The sequence below is a fragment of the Podarcis erhardii genome (genome assembly GCF_964252035.2).
Source record: "Podarcis erhardii genome assembly, chromosome: 12".
Lineage (NCBI taxonomy): Eukaryota > Metazoa > Chordata > Lepidosauria > Squamata > Lacertidae > Podarcis > Podarcis erhardii.
In genome coordinates this window covers 24719283-24744543 of record NC_138513.1, presented here as the reverse complement: position 1 = coordinate 24744543, position 25261 = coordinate 24719283, and the positions used below count along the sequence as shown (strand labels likewise).

The 25261-nt window shown below is 42.7% G+C and overlaps 1 protein-coding gene across 3 annotated transcripts in view; it reads left to right on the top strand.

The window, feature by feature from the left end:
* Positions 1-25261, top strand: part of COL28A1 (collagen type XXVIII alpha 1 chain) — a 67530-nt gene that overhangs the window by 5343 nt on the left and 36926 nt on the right. For 2 of the 3 annotated variants that reach the window (XM_081881901.1, XM_081881900.1), the window contains exons 3-11: positions 689-1245; positions 3723-3743; positions 6426-6482; positions 7022-7075; positions 7297-7338; positions 8589-8615; positions 9314-9358; positions 13337-13381; positions 16884-16937. In XM_081881901.1, the coding sequence (XP_081738027.1) occupies positions 689-1245; positions 3723-3743; positions 6426-6482; positions 7022-7075; positions 7297-7338; positions 8589-8615; positions 9314-9358; positions 13337-13381; positions 16884-16937 (902 nt within the window). Of the gene's footprint in view, positions 1-688; positions 1267-3722; positions 3744-6425; positions 6483-7021; positions 7076-7296; positions 7339-8588; positions 8616-9313; positions 9359-13336; positions 13382-16883; positions 16938-25261 lie in introns of all 3 variants that reach the window. The other variant, XM_081881902.1, reaches the window with a different exon arrangement.

Below are 25261 nucleotides of genomic sequence, written 5' to 3'. Positions count from 1 at the left end.
AAGGGCCACAAATGACAACATTTTGGAGGTCCCAAGTCTCAAGGTGGTTAGGTTGGTCTCAGCTAGGGCCAGGGCCTTTTCAGTACTGGCCCCGATCTGGTGGAATGCTCTGTCACAAGAGACTAGGGCCCTGCGGGACTTGACATCTTTCCGTAGGGCCTGCAAGACAGAGCTGTTCCACCTGGCCTTTGGTTTGGACTCAGTCTGACCCTTATGTTTCCCTCCCCTTATGGTTTTGATCTATGGGCTACTTTTAAAATGAGGCTGCATTTTAAATTGCATTTTAACCTGTATTTTAAATTGGTTTTTTTCCCTATTATGTTTTTACTGTAATTTTACTGGTGTTAGCCGCCCTGAGCCCGGCTCTGGCCGGGGAGGGCGGGGTATAAATAAAATTTATTATTACTATTATATTATTGTTATCATGTGAATTGAGAACATAAGAACTGCCCATCTAGTCCAGTGTCCTGTTCTCACAGTTGCCAACCAGATGCCTTTGGAAACCCACAAGCAGGACCACCACTGACTCCTGCTTGTTCCACCATTTAATGAGAAGAACCTATAACTGGATTGGAATCCCCCTCACCTCTTCCCTTTCTATTTGAAACCACCCCATGTTGTTGTCTTCTCCCACTGCGGCTTTGTTCCCCATTTTTGAATGATCTCTGTCCCATCTTGCCCTCCACAGCTTCCGTCTGCTTCATCGATATCATCTTCATCCTGGACAGTTCCGAAAGCGCAAAAGATGTCCTGTTTGATAAGCAGAAGGAGTTCGTCACCACCTTAAGCGACAAGGTTTTCCTCATGAAGCCCACCAGAGTCCGCAGGTATGACTTCAGACTGGCAATCATGCAGTTCAGCAGTTCGGTCAAAATCGACCATCCTTTTACCGAATGGAGAAACTTGCAGACCTTTAAGCAGGAAGTCGCCAAGATGACCTTTATCGGGCACGGCACGTATTCCTATTATGCTATTTCCAACGCTACCCAGTTGTTCAAAACAGAAGGCCGTAAAATAGGTGTCAAAGTGGCTTTGTTGATGACGGATGGGATCGACCACCCAAAGTCTCCTGATGTGCAGGGCATATCTGAAGCAGCCCGGGCCCTTGGAATATCATTCATCACCATTGGCCTTTCGAAGGTTGCCAATCAAGCCAAACTGCGTTCGATATCTGGCGATTCGCCCGGGAAGCCTGTGCTCATCCTCAACGATCCCAACCTGTCAGACAAAATACGGGACCAATTGGTAAGTAACATTTTTTTAAGGGTTCTTCTTCTAGTAATAGTTTCATAGACTCGTAGAGTTGGAAGGGACCACAAGGCTCACCTAGTCCAACCCCCTGCAATACAGGAATCTTTTTGCCCAACAGAGGGTTTGAACCCACAGCCCTGAAATTAAGAGTCTCACTACCAACTGAGCTATCCCACAGCAATAGTAGCCACCAACGACAGGGCCCTTTAAGTAGTGGCATCCCACTTATGGAACAGCCATTCCAGGGAATGTTGCCTGGTGATCTTTTTGGTGCCAGATTAAAACCTTTCTGTTCACCTCAGCCTTTTAAAAAACCTGATGTGGCCTGGGTCTCTCAGCTTTTAAATCTGAGGGGGTTTTCTTTAACTTTGAGGGTGCAATGATTTAATTTTTTGCTTATTTTGATTGTATGATTCATGCCTAATAATAATAATAGTATTTTATTTGTACTTCACCTATCTGACTAGGTTGCCTAAGCCACTCTGGGTGGCTTCTTCATAGCAAAATTGTTTTTCTTACTCATTGACTGTAAGCCACCCAGAGAAGTTAATGTTATGAAGTGGCATACAAAGGCTGCAAATAAATGAATAATTAAGAAAGAAGGACTTGTAAGGAACCAATGTTTTAGCATGGCAGGATCAACACTGCGTGTTGTCATCTGGCTAGCGCTTTCACTGTATTCTTTTCAGCACCTGCTCAAAACATAGATGTTTAGGCAAGCCTATCCAAACATGCAGAAGTTTCGTTCAGCTACCGTTGATTTAAAATCATCTTTTGGATATTTTTAAATTCTTGTTTTTAACTGTTTTTTATTGGTAATTTCAATATTTTATCCCCCCCCCAAACAGCTTAGAGGGTTTTGTTTTTTTAACAAAAAACCCAATCCAGTGGTATATAAATTTCGATAAATAAAAATCAAATGGTCACTCAATCAATATGGTGACCAGGAATGACTTTAGCTATGTAAGCTCTCCATTCCTGCTCAGCTCCTGTGACACACAGTGGCTTGAAACAGTAGCATTCCAGCCTTGTGCCCATTCAGATCACACACCACTCTTCTGCTAACTTTAACATATGAATGGGGCAGCACATGTTATTGGGAACATTCAAGTGGGAAAAGAGGGCTTATGCTTGTCAGGTCTTATTTATTCATTTATTTAGAACATTTGTACCCCATTCTTCAGTCAAAAATGCTTCCAGAGCAGCTTACATGCAATCAAAACATGGCAGACCCTGCCCACAGGCTTACAATTTTAAAAATGGAAATGACACACAAGGGAAAGGGAACAGGGAGGGAAGAGGAAAACCCAAATCCCAAATCTGGCACCAATTTCTAAACAGCCGTTTCCATAATGACCAGCTGGCACAGTTCAGGGGCAGGAGGTGCCTGATGGCGATGAGACGAGCCCTGCTCCATAACTCTTCCCCTGACTGATGGAAAGTCTGCCCCCGGGTTGACCGTTAGGGGAGAGGAGGCCTGATGGAGCTGGCCTGTCACAGCAGAGCGGATGCACTTGAGTTCTGCTTCCCAGCTCTGCCACTGCTGGAATGGCTGCCTGCAGATGATGGTTGCAGGCAGAGGAGGCCTGGTGGAGCTGGTATGTCATAGCAGAACCTATGGAGATCTTCCCCCATGGCCAGCAGTGGCCTGTGGCTCAGGTGACTGGAGCCTTGTGGCTGGAAACAGAAGGAGGGGAGAATGCTCTTGTGGTCAGGTTGTGCTTGTGGGCTTCCCAAAGGCAACTGGCTGGCCAGTGTGAGGAGGTTGGGTTAGATGGGCCATTGATATGTGATCCAACAGACTCTCATTATGTTCTTATCTGGAGATGCTGGGGATTGAACCCAGAACTCTTTACAAGCAAGGCAAATGCGCTACTACTGAGCTATGCCCCTTAATTTTACCATGGCATAATGAGAAAGATTAGCAGTTTGCTGTCAAATAGAAACACAGAAGAACAACAGGATGTGGTAAGGTCAGACGGCAAGAAATATTAGACATTGTAGAAGACCAAAGCTCTCAAGGGAGAACTGGATGTGGAAGTTGTGAATACATAAATGGCAAATAAAGAAATGAGCCTCTGGTGGCTCATTTGAAGAAAACATATTACAGAAAGGAATAAGTGAGGCGGACGGGATTTGTTCTGATCTTCTAATAGTCAGCTGGGTTTGAGCCTTGCTGTTCCATTTTACATATTCATACTCACCATGAAGTTTGGGTAAACAGAGCTAATGACTCTATCATATCAGGTTTACTTCGGTATTTCCAGAAGTGTTTTTCCTGCTGCACCTTGACTTTTTATGATATTGTTTTAGCAATGCTTATTCTTCCAATATGAAAGCAACTTTGTGAGATTCACCTGAAAAGCGATTCATAAGTGCCTGAAATAAATATTGTTGTTAACCAGACTAATCTGAGTTGAAATGGCATGTCATGCTAATACATATATATATTTAATTGTTTTATCTTCCAGGCAACTCTATTTGATGAGCGGGTAAGTTGATCAGCTTTTGAGTATTCAGTGGCATGTCCATCATCCCTTCCATTTCCAGTGTTCAAGTTGTGAGTGCTGTTGCCTTTGTAGTCAAAACAGCACCATTCGCACATGCACTACCGTGAGGTATCAACAGGCATGAGGGGGAAGGTTTGCTGAAGTACAAAAAAAGAAAAAACCTTTAAGGGGGAAGCTTTAGAATGGAGGAATGAGGGGACACACACAAAAACAGACCAATGATTTGAACATGTTCTGTGACCACCATGACATGCTAGATTATTGTGGGGGTGGAGAGAACTGGGTGGGAAGAGGAATGAAATGGAGTGTCTGGACTCCTGATCAGCAGCACTGCGCACTGCAACATTTTGTTGCAGGCCCCACGTTTCATGGGTAAATATATGCTGATTCTCAGATAACATTTCCTGCAAAAAGATAACGTCCTCATAAGAAAAAGGGGTGCACATGTGCACAATCATGTGATTCCTCCATGTTCTAGCTGGTCCCACCCCCCAAATACACGCCATCGCTACCATCATCATCAACTTGCGCTCTTTCAAACCAACACAACCCAATAGTGCCATTCCACTGAATGACACATGCGTTGTTAGAAATTAGCCAGGTGCCAGGCGCGTTTTGCTACTGGTGTGATTCCAATTGCAACTACGTGGAGATTTCTGGGTGCAAGGTTGGCAGCCACAGTTTAAAAACCTCTGCCTTCGTCCATCATTTATACCATTTCCACTTTGTGTGTTTCTCCTCCTTGCATACTGGGACAAGTGAATTGTTGTAAGAGCAAGCTGCAGTCAAGCAATATAGTTGAGATCATAGAATCATAGAACTGTAGTATTGGAAAGGACCCCGAGGATCATCCACAGATCAGCATAAACATGGAATTCCTCCCCCCCCCCAATGTTATCTTTTGCTGTGTATACACCATATATTTAAAGCACATTCCACACACACCACACAGAATCCCAGGACCTGTAGTTTTTACCTCTCACAGAGCAACAGTTCCCAGCACCCTTAACAAAATAAGCTTTACATAGAATTTACTGAAAGGAAGGGACCTAACTTAGGCATGTTAATTAACTTTGATGGGTCTGCTGTGAGTAAAATATAGCCCGCATCCACACCATACATTTAAAGTGCTATGATACCCCTTTAAACAGTCGTGGCTTCCCCCAAAGAATTCTGGGAGTTGTAGTTTGTTCAGGGTGCTGAGAATTGTTAGGGAGTATCTATTCCCCTCCCAGAGCTACAGTTCCGAGAGTTTGCTGTCAAGAGGGATTGATTGACCCACATTTCCCAGGATTCCTCGCGAGTGTTGGGAGAGGAAAATGTTCTTTAAATGTATGGTGTGTATGCAGTTTTTATCTCTTTAAGAGGAATAGATCAAACAGAAACAACATGGAAGTGTTTTTTTTCTCTGAGAGGCCCAAGCAGCTGTGCAAGGACTAAAGGTCAGGAGCATTCCTCCTTTTCAAGGTGGCTGCCTGGGCCTGTGGGACCAGAGGAGCGGATGCAGGGGTGGGAATCGGAGTGACTTGTTCTCAGAAGCAAGAAGCCAACAGAGGCATGAAAGGGAAGTTGCAAGGGAAGGGAACAGAAAAGATTTCATTCCATTGGGGAATCAAGGCCACTTTGCATGCGACAAAACTTCCCACAGGGGAAGCACTTCTGTGTAACCAGGCAAGATGCAGGATGATAAAAGCACATGTGCGTTTTGCCTGCGCATGAGTTTTGCATGTTGAGAGCTGAGCTAGATGTCATGGATCCAGGTGATCTACCAATCTACCAATTTCCTATCAAGTGTGAGAAGGGGTGTGGATTGCTCTGTAAGGTGGGCAGTAGTGTGGTATGCGTGTTCAATTCTTCTCAGCCAGTTTTCTCCCAGTGGGGTTTTGATAGTCATCTGAAAATTGGGGGGGGGGGAGTACTTTGAGAGAAGATCACATCAAATAAATGTCTCCTGTCTAGCCCTCCTGTCTTTAACTTGCCCCCAGACTTCAATAGAAATCTGCACTACCTACAATGTGGCACATGGGTTGTGTTGCTGTGACATCTAGTCAGTCTCCGAGAAATTGTAGTTGCATTTAACTGCCTGGTGCATGGACACTGTGATACCCATAGCTATACCCATACCCATACCCAACACACTTTTGTGGGCCTCATGTAGCCAGTCTTTGTGGGTGATTGCCACTTAACTTGTGTGCGTTCCCATAAGGACCAGGGTTCAACTTCGATGCTACCCTTAGCTTCAGAGGCACTCAGAAGAAGCAAGACCTTTCACTGTTTCCAAGTGGCTCTGAAGCCAAGAGTGAGGACAAGCTGGAGATCACACTCTTCTTCTTAAGTTCCAGGCTAAGGAGAAGGGCAGGCACTTTCTGTATGGCCTTGCGCTGAAGCCTGACTTTGTGCAGACACCAGAGCTCTACATAATATAATAGACAAGACACTTCCCTTCTCCTGGGGTCCAGTAAGAACTTCTTTCTGATTATGGGAGCCTCCAAAGTCCAGCATTACATCGCCGATGAGACTTAACTCCAGTTCTCCATTTCTGGTGGATAGCATCAGGTTTTCACCAGACTAATGAACCACTAGTATCCTGGGACAATTTGGGACAATTACGTTCATAGTTGGAAAGGTGAAATTATAACATTGCTGTTTCTGTTGAACCCGTAGTGTGAGCAAAAGAGCTGTGAATGCGAGAAGGGAGACCGAGGACCTCCAGGACCACCTGTGAGTATATTTGATGGGCAGTAGGAACCTTCAGATTTCCTGCTTATACTTTATAGAAGCAAACTACCACACATAAAAGCTTAAAGGAGAATATAATATGTTTAAGTGTGCCTGAAGGAAAAGAAGGAGGAATTGTTCACTCAAGAAGAAAGTATAAAAAGCACCAGGTTAAGTTAGGCTGACCATGTGTTCTGCTTTACAGGGTACAGTCCTCTATTTTAAGGAGTTCTCTGTTTGACAGACTGTCCAGTCCAAATGTGGTTTAAAGATAAAGAACTGTAGGAAGGGAGAGAAAGCAGGGACCTTGTAGTTATCCATCAACATTTAGGACCCGGACAGCTGTCTGAGCATGGACACAGGTCACCTGGTCACACTTTCCCCCGCTTTGGAGCCATGCACTTCAGTACCAGTAATGGTTTCTAAAATTGCATCGATTCACAGAAATTGGGATGTGCAAACCTTATGCAATTCTATGTCCTCTCAAAACAAAGAGGGTATATACTCTATTAATGATATTTCTCTCTCCTTGTCCCCTCAAGGGTGGTCATGGTGGCAGAGGGGATAAAGGTGATCGAGGAACTAAAGGAGAAAAGGTAAATCGCCACGAACACCTCCCTTGTTCTCTTACAATGGCAATGGGGCCTGCCTGAGAGGTGCAAGAACTGAGTTCCAGCAAGTTCCAGTTGGGAAAAAAAATGCCCTGGTCTTGACTGTTGTATTTTTAACAAGACTATGGTCAAAGTTGGGTGTAAGTGTAGTATAAAAGGAAATAATATTTCCAAATATTTTCACTGGCTTCTACCTTTTTTTCCAGGGTGAGGCTGAGAAAGGAGAGCCTGGAGAAAAAGGTGCAGAGGTACGTGAATTATTGCTGTTTCCAATAATTCAGTGTGAAGTGTGTTTCTGCTTTCTCACAAGCCCTGTTCTTTAATCTGTCTCCTTTCTAACTGTCCTATGTTTTGATACGCTGTTTCGTCACAGTGGGACTTTGCAAGCAGAGCCATCACCGTAGCTCCTTTTGCCGCCTTTGACTTATCATCTCAGACGTCACAGCAGCCTATGCAAGACTTAGCTGTTCTGCCCAAGGCTAAGAAAGATCAAGGTGGAGTTGTATCTAACCACAGCTGGTAGGAGAAAGGCAGGGAGCCCAACAGTAGGTTAGAGACAGAGCTAATGGTGGGAAGAGCCAACTAATGACAGTTTTGTCTTCTTCATTGCTGAGTTCTATAAGGGCAATGAGGAGACTAAGGAGGAGGAGGAGGAAGCTGATAGGCAGTTCTTCCCCCTGGGCTGGTACTACCTAAGAAGACAGGCAGATGGGGCTGGCCAAAGGCAGACTGAGATTGGTGGGGCAGTGTTTCATTTGCCCAGATGAACCAGCCTCACTGGTTAGAGTGCTGGACCATGACTGGAGAGACTCAGATTCAAACCCCCACTCAACCATGAAATCCACTGGCTAATCTTTGGCCAGTCTCTCTATCTACCTTACCTACTTCACGGTGTTGGGAGAACCGTGTTAACTGCCTTGACCTGCTTGGAAGAACGGTAGGTCGTAAATGTAATGGTGAGGATATTAATCATAGTAAACAGCGAGGTCTACAATCACAATGTAAATCAAGTTGCCAGTGGTATTGAAACAGTGGGTCTTCAAAAGGTGCCTTCAAGAGTTGATGGATTTTGAAATCTTTGGAAGAATGCTTATATATGTGATGTATAATCATTGCCTCACTATCCTATAGAAATAGCAGCCTGTCTTGCATGTGGAAATGCTAATGCTAACACTTCCTTTCTGTCTGCATTTTAATGAAGGGAGCCAATTTGTTAATTCATTTCTTTGCGCATGAATACTGCCTTCCTCCAGTTAAATGAATGGAGAGAGCTCTGTGTGAAGATCAGAAGCATCTTATTCTCTCTCTCTCTCTCTCTCTCTCTCTCTCTCTCACACACACACACACACACACACATTCTTCAAAGGATGACATTTCATTCTTTCTACAACCAGGTTATTACTCTGCCCTCCATGCTGATTAAATAGCATATCTATTTATCATATTCTTGATATTGTATTAGTCATGTTAAAATAACTTTATTCTGTTCTTTTAATAGGGAGGTGCTGGTTATAAGGGAGACAAGGTGAGATGATGTACAAATGCTTACTTATATTGCCATATTAAGCAGTTTATAATTAGATGTCTACAAAGACAATGCATTACAAATATAGGGGACGAGTTGTAAAATAATCATATTAATAGAACCAGATGAAAGAAGGAAGAGATATGAATACAGTCCATAAAGTTTCACAAGCTAGAGTCTTTTGCAATGTAAGCTTCTTCAGAGTATTAGTATTGTGTTCTTTAGGATCCTGCTCTGGACTGAAAGAGGCTGGTAAGGACTAGTAGAATAGAAGGCTTAGAGGACACACCGGTCAGGAAACTTCAGAACAACTTAATTCTCTCTCTTTAACAAGAACAGAACAGTAGCAGGAAACCCCTGACTTCAGCCATATACGATTAAATTCAGTGCCACTTAGCAACTAAGCTGCAGAATGACCCTATTAGCACAGGGCAGGCAGATTGAAATTTTGATAATTTAGATCAGGGGCAGCAAACCTCTGGTCTTCCAGGCATTGCTGAACTACAACTCCAGTCAGCCCCACCAAGCATAGTCAGTGGTCTGGGGTGATGGGACTTGTAGTCTAGAGCCACAGGTTCCCAACCCTGATCTAGATTGTCAGAATAACCAGAGAATGTGACACTTCAACTTCCTATACAAAAACAAATTTGAATGAATCATCACCATGAAATCATGCCAATAATATATACTTTTTGCAGGGTGAGAGAGGGGAATGCGGAACACCAGGACTAAAGGGAGACAGAGTAAGTACCATAAGCAACTTGCCATATGCATACATACAAGCTGCGTCAAAATTCTGTTCAGAACATTGTGTGAAAATGCAAAGAGTGTTTTTCTTAAAATGGCAAAAGGCAATTATAACTGTTCTCATTCAACCTACCGGTGTTGGTGGAAGGTTAGTTAATTGTTAACTTGAAAGTGTTTCATCAAGAGAAATGGATCCAATCGATCAAAATGGACCAGTTTGATTCTCTGGGAACACTGTGGCAATAGTCACTCTGTTTCAGACCTCTATGGGTTGCTTTGAGATTCTGCTGCCTGAACAGGCTTTCCTTGGCCTGATTGAGAATTTCCATACCGCTCTAGATTTGAAGTGGCTTATAAAAATAAAGGTGCTTAGCAAACATACATAAATAGAAGAGTGTCATGTTCTGCCCCATGGAGGAGCTCAAGGGGCGCAAGGAAGCAAAGCAGGTTGGTTGTTGAAGCACCACAGAGAGCTCCTGGTGAGCAACTTGCTCCATCTCAGACAGAAAGTGAACTGGGGCCATTAGTGGTCTCCCATGGACTCAAGTCAACAAGTAGTTTAACAACCAGTCCCAGGGAATGGTAGCTTTGTGAAGGGAATAGGGGCCTCCTAACAACTCTCAGCATCCTTAACAAGCTACAGATTTCATGATGCTTTGGAGGAAGCCATGACTGTTGAAGTGGTATCACAGTGCTTTAAATATATAGTGCAGTCAGGTCTGTTATTTTCAGTGAGTGTCCTCTGAGCAAAAAATAATGGAATACCACCCTATGTTTTAAATTTTGTAGGCTTTTTTGTTGCTGTAAGAAACATGAGGTATATAAATTTCTTAAATAGATACTCTGCCCCCTTTTGGAGAACTAGGGCTAAGTTGCTGAAGACAAGACCTCCTCCTTGGAGTGCTCCCACCTACACCATTGAAGTTGTGAGGAAGGTGCTCAGTTTCTCAGGTCCAGGAGAAGGAACCTTTGATGGTCCCGGTGTCATGGGGTTTGTTTGATCAGGCCTGTAGCCTCTGGTTCAGTGCTTCACCAGTCACTAGCATCAGGCCTGGAGCCAGGAACCTGGTCCATCTCCTAGGCCGGTGACACTGTAACCTCCAACCTAATGTCCAAGTCACTACTTCATTTATGGGTCACAACAATGAGCCGGAATTGGGCAACCCAAAAACCATTACATCCAGTATAAATATAAAACAATTCAAATTCAGTCTGAATTGAGAATGAACGGTGGCTTTCCAGATGTTGCTGCTCTTCTGGCAGCCCTCAAACAGCATAGCCAATCTGCAGGGATGATAGGAGTTCTAGTCCAACAGCATCTGGAGGGCCACAGGTTCCTCATCCTTGATCCAGACTCAAATTTGATTGGCCTGTTTTGTTTGCTCAGTCTGGTTTTTGTGATTGACGAGAGAGAAAACTAGTGCTTAATTATTTTAATTTGCTAAGAAGGAATCCATGTGAACTGTCAGATTCTTATAGCTCCATACAGCAATGTCAGTTTACACGGGTAGCAGGTGAAGACGTTGTAAGGGAGGATGTGAAATGTACACATGTGTGAAGTTAAAAGAAAATTAGTTAGCAGCTGGCAGTTTAAATGGAAAGGGGGGGAAATGGACATAAAGACCATATGTCGAGATTGTAGAAATGTAAGGAAATAGCATTTTAGTTGTTGTTTTTACTGAGGGCAAGGAAGGAGAAGGCATTGAACATCTGTAAAGGATTAAAAGGCCATAATGGATTAAGCACTTGCAGAAACTTCTGAACAGGCCAAAGTTCTCATCACCCACAGGATTCCCACTTACAACAGGAGATGAAGCGGCATTGCCAAAAATGAATGAGGAGGTTTTTTAAAAAGAAAGAAAGAAGAATAAGAGGCAGCAATCATGCCAGTGGAAAATGAGCAGACACGGAGAACACACAGCAGAAGCACAGAGCAAAAGATTGGGACACACAGCACTAATATTCTGGAGTACATTTATGATCTGGAAAGATCAGCACAGCAGTATAATTGACTGTACTGTTGGGTGTCCCAACAAAATGTAAAAAAAGAGAAAGAAATGAGGGAGATTTATTGCATAGTATTCATCAGTGTTTACTGGTGTTTCCCACTGCCCAGAATTCTGGGTTTCCCTAAAGGGCAGTCAGCGGAGGGTACAGCTTTTATATTAGCTGAAAATGCAAATAACTGCTGGCTGTTTGAATTCAGGTTGGATGTGGATCGTGTGCACAAGTCTGCAGAGGCCAAGCTTAGCTGTAATTATTTCCATTGCTGGTTTTGCTTCCTTGATGCTGGAGCCCACTCCTCCCGCCCAACGGCTCACAAGTTCAAAGGGGGCCACTTGAGATAGCAAGCAGCTGGGGCTAAAGCTAAGGACGAGAGGGATGCTCCCAAGAGAGAAGGGCACATATTTTGACCACAGAGTTCCATCCCGGCCCCCATCCCTCCCCTCCTTTAGCCTAGAAAATGATTGATTTTAGGATGGAAGAAAACATGTACTTGTCTGGGAGCATTTTTATCCTCCTTTTCAGTCAAAGAAGGCTCCCTGAGAAGCTGAGCGATAAGATGGTCCCTGTAATCGGACTTTCCATTTAAAAGATGTGACATGAAAGAAAAGGGGATTGAGAGGAAGAAAAAAAATAGCAAACTCCAGCATTAGTTATTAGATATGAATGATTGACTTTATAACTTTTTAGTCATTAGCCATACACAAGAGTAGACCCATGGAGGTTAATGGGTGTGACAAACTCAGGTTCATTCATTTCAATGAGTCTACTCTGGGTGGGATTTAATTGGCTACCATTCAGAGTTTTCCCCCCTAATGACCAGATCAAATGGAAACAGCTGGAGAAAAACAAGAGCCAAAAGCTGCTGGTCTCTCAGCAGGGTGGGTGGCGGGTCCTGCTCCCCTTCCTTCCCCCTGGGGCAGGCTGATGGAATGACTGCTGCCAGGTGACACTTTGTGGATGGAAGTGGCTTCTTTGAGAAGCCCTGCTTCATTCCCTCTTCTCTGCTGCAGACCGATATTCCAGCCATCCAGATACACTGTCATTGTCAGAGACTCCATTCCCAAACCAAGGCATTATTGCTAGGAGAAAGAAAATGGTCTTGCATGGTCTGAATAGCAACTTAAAAAGAGAGAAGCTTATATTGATGTCTGTTCAAAATATGTGTTGCGATTGATCTGTTTTAAATCGTCATGGCTTCCTCCCAGAAACTTTGAGATTTTTAACTGCCTAAGGGTGCTGAGCAGTCTTTGTTTCCCCCTTCCTTCCCTCCTTAGAGGGTAACAATCCCCAGGAATACTTGCCCTGCTCAGATGACAACAAACAGGGGAACAATGGAGATGGGGAGGAGCAGAATTGCTCTTGTAGGTCCTTTCACAGCCTATGCCATATACAATGTTGTGCAGGCTTTGTACATGAGATGAGGAACCCTGCAAAAAACAAAAACAAAAAACAGCAGCCTCACCAGCTACATTTTGAGAACCTTAGCGTGTGCAACTGTACAGGGAATGGGTTTGGGATTCGCTACCATGGTCCTGTTTCCCCCTTTGCACATTCAGCTAAAGCTGCTTATATTTTGAGTGCAGTGTGCTACATGATGCTGAATATTTCCCAACATAGATCTACTGGACCAGGCTTTGCCAACTTAATGCCCACCAGATGGTTTGGACTGCAACTCCTATCCATCCCTGGGGCAGAGAGGAGTTGTAGTGCAAACCATCTGGAGATGACTAGGTTGGCCAAGGCTGTGGTAGCCCACTGACAAACCCTAGTTTCAGGTCAGAGATCTGAAATGGACAGAGCATGGAGGAGCAACCAGTAAAGGGGAAATTTAGGCAAATCTGCCTAACACCTATATGTACCGATAACAGCAACCACAGCTGCGGGGAGAGAGCTAAGAAGTGTTTTAGTGAGCCTTGGCTGAATCAGAACTTGCAATTAATCTTTCTATTTTTGTTTTATTTAAACAGGGGCTAGAAGGCCCTTTTGGCCCAAAGGGACCGAGAGGACCTCAGGTAAGTTTGTTTACAACCTAATTCTATGTGAAGATTATTATTCGTTTGCATTATTCAACTCCAGGGGACATTTGGCTTGTGATGTGTGGATTTCTTTGGCTAGAGGTGGTCAATCTGTGCCCGGGCTATACTTCAGCAGAACTAGGTGGCACCTTTTCCTGTTCCATGTGCAAAATATGACTGGACTGATAGCAGTTGAACACTTGTGATAGAACAGCATCTTCCACCACACCACACCACACCCAACTCTGTCTTCCAACATCACACACACACACATCACTGTACACACAGGTCTGCCCTACAACAGTTCACCACCACTGCCTGCCTGGCATCATCTGCCACTACATTCTGCTGAATGGTAGAGCCGGCCCTACATTTCAAGATACATGACTGAATGGCCCTTTATGCGAGTTCCTCCCTCTCCAAAGCCTGAAGAGATGCAGCCTCTGTACTTTTATCACCTCACTGTCTTGTCTGTGAATGCATCAGTTGTTGCTTGCTGGCTTTCCCTGCTCTGTCTCAGAACTAACTTGAATAGAAATGTCAAGGGGATGAAGTTAGTGGACAATTAAAAATTAGTAAGTCACCAGGGCCAGATGGCTTATGCCCAAGAGCTCTTTGAAAACTCGAAACCAAAATTATTGATCAGCTAACAAAAATATGCAACTTAGCGCCACAGTGGGCCTCCTTACCAGAAGACTGTAAGATAGGTAGATAAACGCCAGTTTATAAAAGGTAGGCGGAGCAGAGCCAGGAGATTACAGACTTGTCAGCCTAACCCAGGCATAGGCAAACTCGGCCTCCAGATGTTTTGGGACTACAACTCCCATCATCCCTGACCACTGGTCCTGTTAGCTAGGGATGATGAGAGTTGTAGTCTCAAAACATCTGGAGGGCTGAGTTTGCCTGTGCCTGGCCTAACTACATTTCTTGGAATCAATTGTTAAAGTTCACCCCCCTCTCCCGCAATAATAAGTAAATATGAGAAGAACAAGTCATGCTAAAGACAAATCAGCATGGCTTCTACAGCTGGAAAAGTAGAGTTTGGGGGGAGAAGGAGAGTAACAATAAAAAATCCAGTGTTGTAGTGTTCTTATATGACTCTATAGCTGTAACAAAAAAAAGCATATTGTGTCATTGAGTGAGGTACATTGTGTGATGATCCAAGATATGATCATTTCCATGACAGCACCGTGAGGCTCCTTCCCTTCTGGAATATGGTTGATGGCACCTATGTCCATCTTTCAATGACAATTAAAAGCGTTTTTATTCTCCCAGGCTTTTAGTGAAAACTGATGGGAGAAATTCTGTTGGCTATATCTGCTGCTGTAATGCTACTGGAATGATTTTGGTTATTGTTGCTGTACTTTTGTGGGGGAAGGTCTTGTTAATGGCTGTTGACTGCTGTTCTACATTGTGTTTGAGTATACATTCTCTGTGTGTGTTTCTGTCCCACAAACACTGTTAGTAGCTTTTTAAATTGGTTTAAATTTGACTAAGACAGAGCAGACACACTGAAATTAATTAAATAGACCCATTGATTACAATGGGTTTACTTTGAGTAACACTTGGTGAGATATAACCCATTGGCACCTACCATGGAATCATCAAAGTGATGGATGGGATATAAAGGCAAGCAATAAAAATAGATAAAACTTATTTGTATCTGAAGATATATATCTGAATACCAGATACGGGAAACAGCAGGAGAGGGCCATTGCCTTCACACCCTGCTTGTGGGCTTCCTGGAGGCACTTGATGAGCTGTTGCTAAGAAACCAGATGCTGGGCCTTTATTCCAGTAGGCATCTTATGTTCTTATATGGCTCAGTGGCAGCATATCCTTTGTATCTGAGGAACTCAAGCAGTGGAGAACTTTGTGCTGTTCTGTTCTTGAAATGTACAGCTTTCCTTCTGTGTGCTTATTTTTAAAAGTTGTCATTCTCAAGGGGAACCTGCTATCAATCCCCTCCTTGTCACAGTGTCCTGTTCTGCAGCTACAGTGCTGAGCTTAAAGTAGAACTGTGAGAACATTTTTGACTTCTCAGTGGAACTGCTGAACCCCCTCCCTTGCCAATTCTTCAGCTTTTCTTCCAGTAGAAAAATGTCTAGTATTTCTCCATAAATGCTTTGTTGTGATCAAGAGGAGTTCCCATGGTAGAAAATCAGACTGCTACTGAACAGCACCAGTGATAACGTCAGGCAAGACTTAAGCAGGGATTTCCCGGAAAGTTTGATGAGTTCTTCTTATAGCACTGTTGTATAGCTATGTCCCTGAAATACCACTGAAATTGAAATTACAGAATCATAGCAAGGCTTGTGTACTTTAGCTGATCTGTACAGCTCAACTACTGTATATCCACATTGTATACTTGTTGAATGTAATGTCTGAACACCCTATATTCTTCCTGGAACTGTCTTCCTGGACATTTGCACGGCAGCTCATTCTGAGACTGCACTTGTTGATGTTAAGCCATGAGAAGTCTCCTCCCACAAACCGATATTTCACCCCAGAATCTGATTCTCTCCCCACCCACAGGATAGTTCTGACTGACAAGAACATTTCTGACAATGTACATACACAGTTTTCTTCTGTAAATACTGAAATCTTTGAGTGTGCAAGCTCATGTCTTTAGAGATAGAGGAGAGGGTTCATATATATTCTATACATGTCTGCATGTACACATCTTAGTATTGCCTTGACTGTAATATTATTTTGCTCTGGCTTCTTAACTGATCGCATGTTATTGGCTCCTACTCACTTGAAATCCTTCAGGATGTCAATAAGACAAGAAGACAGTAATAAGATATTCCAAGAAGCTGAATGGTTTTTAGCCAGATTCCAGCAATTCCTTCAAATTCACATTGAACTTCTGGGGCTAATTGGCTCTGGATACTATTCTTATTCTTATTCTAATCCCCCGCATTTTATATTATATTTATTTCATCTCAAATGTAATAGGAAGTTTGGGGGTCTGTATTGAAAGGTACTATCAGTGTGTAGACCACTGGCCTGTGAGCACTCCAATTGGAGAATAGCCTCTACCAAAGGCATCATGGACTTTGAAGAAGCACGAACTCTGGACGAAAGGAAGAAACGAGCTAAAAGGAAGGCACGTTTGGCAAATCCTCACCATGATCAACTCCCACCCAGAAACCTATGTCCCCACTGTGGAAGGATGTGTGGATCCAGAATTGGCCTCCACAGTCACTTACGGACTCACTGTTAAGACTGTATTCATGAAAGACAATCTTACGTGGCTATAAGTGATCACCAAAGAAGAAGGTCAGAGTCAGCTGGAAAGTTCCCCTGAACTAAGAGCAAGGGAATAAAAAAGTTTTACAATGAAAATGAATATACACAGTTATGAATTCTCTCTTATTGCAAGGATCCACACACATATTTATTTGTGTTTGTGTTTATTACTGAGACTGTGCCTGAGGTTATGCATAACATGCTTATTGGTAAAAGTCAAAATTCTCCTTTCTTTATCTTTCTAAAGGGAATCAGTGGCCCTCCAGGTGAGCCTGGTCCAAAAGGCATTCAAGGAAATAAGGTAAGATGTACCCTTTTGCAAGTGTTGCAGAGTGGGAGTACAGGCTGTAACAGTTTTAGGTGCGTCCAATATGTGCATGACTTGAAGCATTTTTTGAAATTTGCACTTCTCTGAAGTGTGCTGTGCAGTTCTCTCACCAAGCAATGTGCACAAAAAATGTATCATATAAGGGAAAACTGCTCTGGTAAAAATATGTATATTAGGCAAACTTGAGTGCGAAGATGCATATATTAGGAGAAATTCACACCAAAATGCTGATGGATTTTCATGAGGACTTGGGTTTGTTAAAAGTGGCACATTCTGCTATCCCTAGATACAACTCTGTGTATTTCCCCCATGCCCCGTAATTGCCAATCATTGGCACGCCAGCATATATCAATATATTTATTGTGCTTCTTGGGTCTCTTTGAACATTGAATAGCTAAATATTTATAAATGCCAGGACTAGTGTTAACAATACTATTTTGCACTTGACTGTCAAGACGTGGGAGTTTTCATGAATGCGGCCTCTATTATACTGTATGTGGGCGTTCATTATGTGAAACATCCTGGCCTTGTTTCTGAGGCAACCAGAACATTTGAAGATACAGAGGAACTGCTATATGTGGAAAGTATTTGTGACAGTAAAAGATGCTGGAATCTTGGCCTCACACAGGCTTTTTCCTTGCCTTGAATTTTCTCGTTCTTTGTTTGCTGTCTTTCGTACAGATTGCCACTGTGCCATCTCAGCAGACAAAAAAAAAAGTGGGGGGGGGAGAGAATAAATCCCACACGTTATCAGAATCTTAAGCTTTTCCGAAACAGAATGTATTTTGATTATAATATTGATTTGATGTGAGTTTTGGGGAGCAGAGACCACGTGCAGACAGGAGGGGAGGGGAAAAAAACCTCAACTTTTATTGGTTGCGATCATGATAGCATAGGGCAAAGAGCCTGCTATAAGGCTGCCCAACTGATGGCCCTTGCCTCCAGCTCTCCTGGATGGGAGACCAGAAGGGATTTGCTTGTGGATTAGGGGGCCATCCTGGCACAAGCCATTCTGGAGGGCCATACCCACAACCTGGGTGTGTGGTGACCACCCTTAGCCCTTGGGTTCTAGCAGATGCTTTGGAATAGCCCCATCCAAGGTAGCTTCAGCATCACCAATTGCCCTTGCATCTCATTGGCCAATCGTCTGTGATGCTGTGACACCAGCAACCTGTCTCCCGCTCATTGCACCAGTAGCGGGTCTCATTTTAGGGGGTGAAACTTAATTTTTGCAAACTTCTTCATTGAGGGGTCTTTAAAATATGCTTTTCAATGTGGTGAATTCAAACCTGCTATCATTTTTGTGACTGGACAACATTTAGCTTGGCAAATCTACTTCTTTATGGTCCACATAAACTTGGTCTCGGAAAAACCAAAGAATTTAAATTTTCTGAAAATGTCAGGTAATGCAATAAATTTTTAGGTTTCTCTGCATAGAACATATCCTACTAAGCATACAACATTATTTTGTTACATTTCCCCCACTTTTTTATAAATAGGACAAGTTTAAAATTATTTGAAGTTGCATTGTAAGATATAAAAAGGCATTTATCTTTATATAGTTATACACCAAGCAAAACTAAATTTAACCAAAATATCTTCTGAATCCCCAAGTTATGATACAGCTTTTCAGCATTGCTCGTTTTTGGAATCTGAAAGTTGAAAAATTCAACATGCTCTATTGTGCCAGTAGTACTAGCTACCTTAATGAGAAGAGGGAGAAGTGGAGATTAACTGTTGTTTTTTTTTAAAAAAAACTTATTTCTTGGCTCTGACACATTTATTTGCCTTTTGTACATACAGGGCAAGTTAGACGTGATGTTAATTGCGTGAATGCAGTTACCATGCATATTTTGCAAATAGCCTCCAAGGACAAGCCTGAGCTGCCTTAGAACCAACCATTAGGGTTGGGGGTGGGCAGGGAGAAATTTTTCTTTCCCTGCCACAGCCCCAACAAAATTCTCCCCTCTGAAACTGCCAACTGTATTTCAAATATAGCCATTATTGGCACTAGTAGATAAACCCCTCCCTGTGCTGTGATCATGATCCAGGTCGGGGGATGCCACAGCTGCAGTTAGTTGAAAGAGAATCCCAAGAATCCCAACCATGTGATTTAAAGGTGTGTTTAGCATTTTTGAATCTCTCCCTAATAACTTCTTTAGAAGCCACCCTTGGAGAACAAAGTGATGATCAAAAAGGCATTTCTGGGATATTGTATCACAGAGAAGGGAGATCAATTGACTGCATGTACCAAATGTGAATAACTGTAACTCAGGGCCAGTTTCTCTGTGTAGGTTTTATATACATTTTTAAGCAGTTGGGGTTTTTTTTGGGGGGGGGGTAGGTTTATCTAAAATTTTGGGAATTATCAAAGCTGTTCTGAATTACATTCAGGGCCGGATTTAGGTTTGATGAGGCCCTAAGCTACTGAAGGTAATGGAGCCCTTTACATGTCCAGCTGTCCTTTGTCAACAACAAATTGTCGCTTTTTTGCGTTGCATATATGCTATATGGTACCCTGTATATAGAAATGAGCAAACCAGTGATATTTTAGGGAGCAGGTTAGCAGGCGGGGCCCATTACTTACTTACACTGTTGCTGTATGTAGGTTTTATTTTATTTGTTTTTTATCTTATATTTTGGAAATGTGCATCCAGTTTTTTTTTCCTTTATTTTTTTTGGGGTGCCCCAAGAAAGTGGGGCCCTAAGCTATAGCTTGTTTAGCTTATACATAAATCTGGCACTGATTACATTCACTACATTTTTAAAGCACATGGTTTGTCGTGATCTTTACACATGCTGGAGCATTCAGAATAATCTCCAATCACTGGAAAAGTTAACTTGTATTGACTTCACCATGTAAAAAGCGGTAACGTCACTTGCTTCCTGCTTAATTCCATTTAAGAATTGGTCAGTGTTCTCCATCAACAACAATAATATAGAGATGACTCCCTTGTTGTGGAAGCACTACCTTGAAACAGTATTTTTTTATCTTTAAAGCACTTGATTAAAAAGAGTAGTATTGCCAATAATCTGCTCTTACCGTAAGTTACATTGTTGTTTTATGGGCTGAAGGGAGATATAGAAAAAAGCTTTTATGAATAAATGCATCCCGAGAGATCTCTTGCTTTCTGTGTTTGCAAAGTAAATTTGGATCTGAAATATTTCCATCCTTAGCAAAGCCTTGGCAAGTCATTATTTACAACTCCTTTATTAAACAACTCCGTTATTTATCTTCTGGACTGAAAACTGTATACAAAGATACAGAAGCCATCCATTTTTTAATTAGTGGGTTTTAAAGTGGAGTTTGCATCTTGGCACCCTTTGGTTCTCAGACAAATGAGCTTCAGCTAGTAAATGAACTTGCCCAAGAAAGAGTTTTGCCCAGTAAAATGAATGGCTGTTTACAGCTCAATAAATACCCATTCAGCCTGTAAAGGTCAGTGCCTTTTTCATGTGAGTACTATGGCAGACAGATACTTAGCAACCTCTCCAAAGTCTGTTATCTTTACAGAAAGATCATTCAGTGCCCCCCTTTTAGGAAAAAAAAAAAGTTTCCATACACTTATGAATGAATTCAAAGTCTTGCAGTTATTTATATGGTGGACAGCTACTTTTCCCAAGTGTATAAATAATAAGTCTGTTCTCAGGACAATACCCGTGGAGCAATTCAACTGCTGTGGAAGAGGTTTCCGACAAAATTAATGGAGAAGCTACCGATGGCTTTCCAACTGGGACACAAATGTGGCATGCATTTAGGATTGCCACTGCCAAAATTTTCTGTGGGTCTCCTTAAGCACTTGATGAAGGCATTTGTTTAGTTTTGTAGGTTGTCAAGGGGGAAAGAGAATTCCATTCTTGTGAAACAAGCCAATATTGATAGCCGTGGATGTTCCCTCTGAGTCATATTCCAGGAAATTTCGATTCTGTGCTAAAAATACATCCTGCGAAGCAATGAAATTAATTCAGATTTTTGGGCAGGGCTAGCCTAACTCCCCAAACCTAGACAGCATCTTAAAAAGTAGAGACATCACCTTGCCAACAAAGGTCTGTATAGTAAAAGCTATGGTTTTCCCAGTAGTGATGTATGGAAGTGAAAGCTGGACCATAAAGAAGGCTGATCGCCGAAGAATTGATGCTTTTGAATTATGGTGCTGGAGGAGACTCTTGAGAGTTCCATGGACTGCAAGAAGATCAAACCTCTCCATTCTGAAGGAAATCAGCCCTGAGTGCTCACTGGAAGGACAGATCCTGAAGCTGAGGCTCCAATACTTTGGCCACCTCATGAGAAGAGAAGACTCCCTGGAAAAGACCCTGATGTTGGGAAAGATGGAGGGCACAAGGAGAAGGGGACGACAGAAGATGAGATGGCTGGATAGTGTTCGCAAAGCTACCAGCATGAGTTTGACCAAACTGCGGGAGGCAGTGGAAGACAGGAGTGCCTGGCGTGCTCTGGTCCATGGGGTCACGAAGAGTCGGACACGACTAAACAACCAAACAACAACAACAAAAAGCCTAACTCCCAACCCATTGCAGCAGTGGGGGGTAAAGATATAGCAGAAGTGTCCCTCTGTTTGGCTCTACAAGTTTGGCCTTGAGGGAGGGGGAAGCACAGGTGAGCAGATGCAGAAGCTACCACTGGTGACATCTTTACCTGCAGCAGCCAGAGTAAACCCCCTGAAATATGGTGTTAGGTGGGAGAGGGATGGGACAGGTAAGAATTAGCTGGGCCACCTGCCAGTGATGGACCCAATCTGGAGCTCTCCGCTGTGCCAACCTGGGGCTGGTGCACCTGAAACATAGATGCAACAGGCATCTTCTATACCAACTTTTAAACATTTGCTAAAAACTTTTCTATGCCACCAGGCTTTCTCAGACAATTAAAACAAATATTTTCTGGAATAGTTAGCTGGACAAGGGTGGCACTGTGGTCTAAACCACTGAACCTCTTGGGCTTGCTGATCAGAAGGTCGGCGGTTCAAATCCCCATGATGGGGTGAGCTCCCCTTGCTCTGTCCCAGTTCCTGCCAACCTAGCAGTTCGAAAGCACCTCAAAGTGCTCTGGCGGGAAGGTAAACACCGTTTCTGTGTGCTGCTCTGGTTCGTCAGAAGCGGCTTAGTCTTGCTAAGTATTGCCAAAAGTGGCCACTCTGAACTCATCCCTGACTATGCCATGGCCTCTGGATTCCCAGAGTCTAATCTGCTTGCACTGGCTTTGACCTTGCCTGTTTGGTTCACGCCCTTGTCTCGACACCTGACCATCCTGAGGCACAATGGAAACCTTGTGATTCTCAGCATTCTTGTTTTGTACGGGAGGGAAGAAGCACAGAAGTTGCCAGATGTAGCCCCTTCCCTCACAGAGATAAAATGGGAGATATTTCTTTTTAAATGGCTTACATAAGAAAAATCCCAGTCTTCACCCTACCCCACCCACAAAAGGCATTGCATGCAGCCTTAGGGCTTTAGCTTAATGCCAGAAAATGTCATGGGTGCATATATGTTAATTGTATTAGCAGCTGCTGAGAATCTGGAAACAATCCAGGAGTTACATGAAAGGGACTAATAAAGTGCATCTTACATAGCCAAGAAAAAGAAAATCCAAACAATTATATGATCTTCATGGGTAGCCTTTTTCATTCCACTTAGGCATACGCACATGGACATACACCTCTGGATAATGCTGGGACAAACAAGTGTTTTAAATTAGGAAACGTTCCATTGTGCTAAATATTCTGGATGATTTCTTGTTGTACAAGCTCTTGGAAGCAGGGATATTTGGAAAGCAGAAAGCCAGCCTTGTAAGAAAACTGCCAGTTCCAGCACAAAGTGAAAACACTGGGTCAGGTTGAGAGATTTCAGATGTTGGCTTTCTGAATCTTTCCACTGAAAGAGGCCTACTATCAATATTATAGATCTTGGAGTTAGGTGGATTCTGGAGGATGTCCTCATAAACCAAAACGAGCGTGTAAGCCATGCTTTAAAGTTATGCTGCTAAAAAAAAGTTATGGTTCTGCCTGTGCAAGAAAAGTAAATGAGAGATGTTAAAAATTAAACCTCATCTTACTCTTTGTACTAATAATGAACCAAATTCTCTTGAGTGTGGGTCTTTCTGTAGTCAACGGATCCAGACAGAGTAATCGGTAGGGTTCAATGAACCCCAATATTTGAAATGTACAAAATGTCTTTAGGGAAAAGCCTAGCCAGGAGCAGACCAGAAGCAACCCACCTGGGGACTGAGCATGTCTGGTGGCTGCAGAATGCATGTTGACTGTTTGCTGGTAGAGGGCGGGGAAGAAATCAGTGGAAAGATGGAATGGAGTTTCCTAGAAAAGGGCATATCTCATTGGCTGGAACTCTAAACTAGAGTGTACATTTTGTTGCAGGTTCCATTTTGGGGGTGAAACCTATTCTTAAGGGGTGGAGAGGAGAAAGACCTTCTTAAGCCTTCCTCTCTTGACGTGCATTCAGCTGGCTGATACTTGCTATCAGAGATGCCTGACCTAGATACCTGGAAAGGGAGGTTGGGGTTTCTTTTTTTATTTTATTTTCTTGATATCGTTATGGATGCATCTGGACATTAAAGATCCTTGTGCAATTAAGAGTTAATTTGCCTGGGGGGACAGAATCAGATGCTTTTGGAATGGAATATATTTGACCAAATGACAAAAATCTAGATACAATGTCTTCTTTTTTAGAAAGGCTGGTTCTGATGTCCTCATAGGGCTTCCTTGCATGAATCCTGTCATTGTATAGTATTTATGGTAGAAACTCTGCCAAGATCATTAGAAAGCAGACATGTATTAGCTCTCATGTTGTTCTTGGCTTTTCTTCCTTTTCCTGCTGTTGGGAAAAAAGAGATTTCTTGTTGATAATTAACATCGAAAAAGTATTAACTTTTTCACCACCAAAGCATCTGTGTGTAGCAGACTTCTGAAAACCTCACATTTCTTCCTAAGATATTTTAGTCTAAGAAAGAACAAATCAATGGAAACTTAAGGGTATGCCTTCTAATTTGAAAGTCAATAGTTTAAGGGTGCAATCCTGTACTTGATTTCCACTGGCTGAGGGCTTCAGGATTTGGGGTTTGCCTTGTTTTGCCAATAGGCCACCACCTATGCTTCTGTTACCACAGAAGCCCTGGTTAGGAAAGAGCTAAGTGGGGCTTACTCCCAAGTAGGGATGCCAGAGACTTCCTTGGAAATGGGAGTGGAAATGGCTGCAATTCATAGAGGTCAGGAACAGAAACTATGTCAATGAATATGAGCAGTATTCACTTTTATTGTTTATTATTGTTTTAGTTTGCAGACGTTGCATAAGCAATTGCTTTGTTTTCTGCATTGGTTTTGACAGTAAAATGCTTTGAAATTAATGATGTGATTAATGATGTCATTAATTCCATAGCTAACTGTTAGTTTTGGCCAGGGCACGTAGAGAGATGCGTAACATAGGTTTTAGTGGAAGGCGAGCTGTAGCAGAATGGAAACGGTACTGATTGCAGCAAACACAGAATAGGACAGAAATTGCTGCCTCATTACATTCCAGCTTCCAAGTAAAACAGGTGTGGCATTGTAGCCTTGGAGTAGTGTGTAAATTCTGCTGAACACAGTGGGACTAATTTAATCCATTCCGAGGTACATGTTACTTTAGAAGTAAAATCCATGAGGTTCAATGGGACTTACTCTCAGGGGACTGTGTATAGGATTGCACCTTAAATTCCATTGATTTCACTTAGACAATTCAGCACATGCTTAAATCTTCCACACAGAAATAAAAGGGGCTGGATCTGTAAGCTTTGAGTCCTTACTTTCTTGTAGATAAGCTGGCATTTTTATGAATTTGACATACACCCATTTATAAATTCAGTTATGTTGTCTGAAGATGGAAAGCCCATATTGCTTCAGATTATCTCATCTGTGCAGTGCTGCTGAACTGTACCCAAACCACAGGAAATCCAGTTTCTTTGCTTTGTTATTTTAACTTCTAGCTAAAGTAAAAGCACTGAAAAAGATTCTCCGTGCTCGTTCACTGCCACATGAAGAGCGAAAGATACAACAAAAGAAGCATATGTTTAAAAACAACCCAGTCATAAAGGGACTATTTCCTGGTATGGGAATATGTTAGTGTGTCAGAACACCTGCTATTTACTGTGTTCAGTGGAGTCACACAAGGATAACTTAGGAGCCAGAGCTGAAATGCAGGGCAGCAATAGAGCTTGAGGAAACGCAGCAATTCCTAGAAGCCATTTTGCTCGATCCTTGTACTCAAAGTCCTATGGGATTGTAAAGGATCAAATGAAC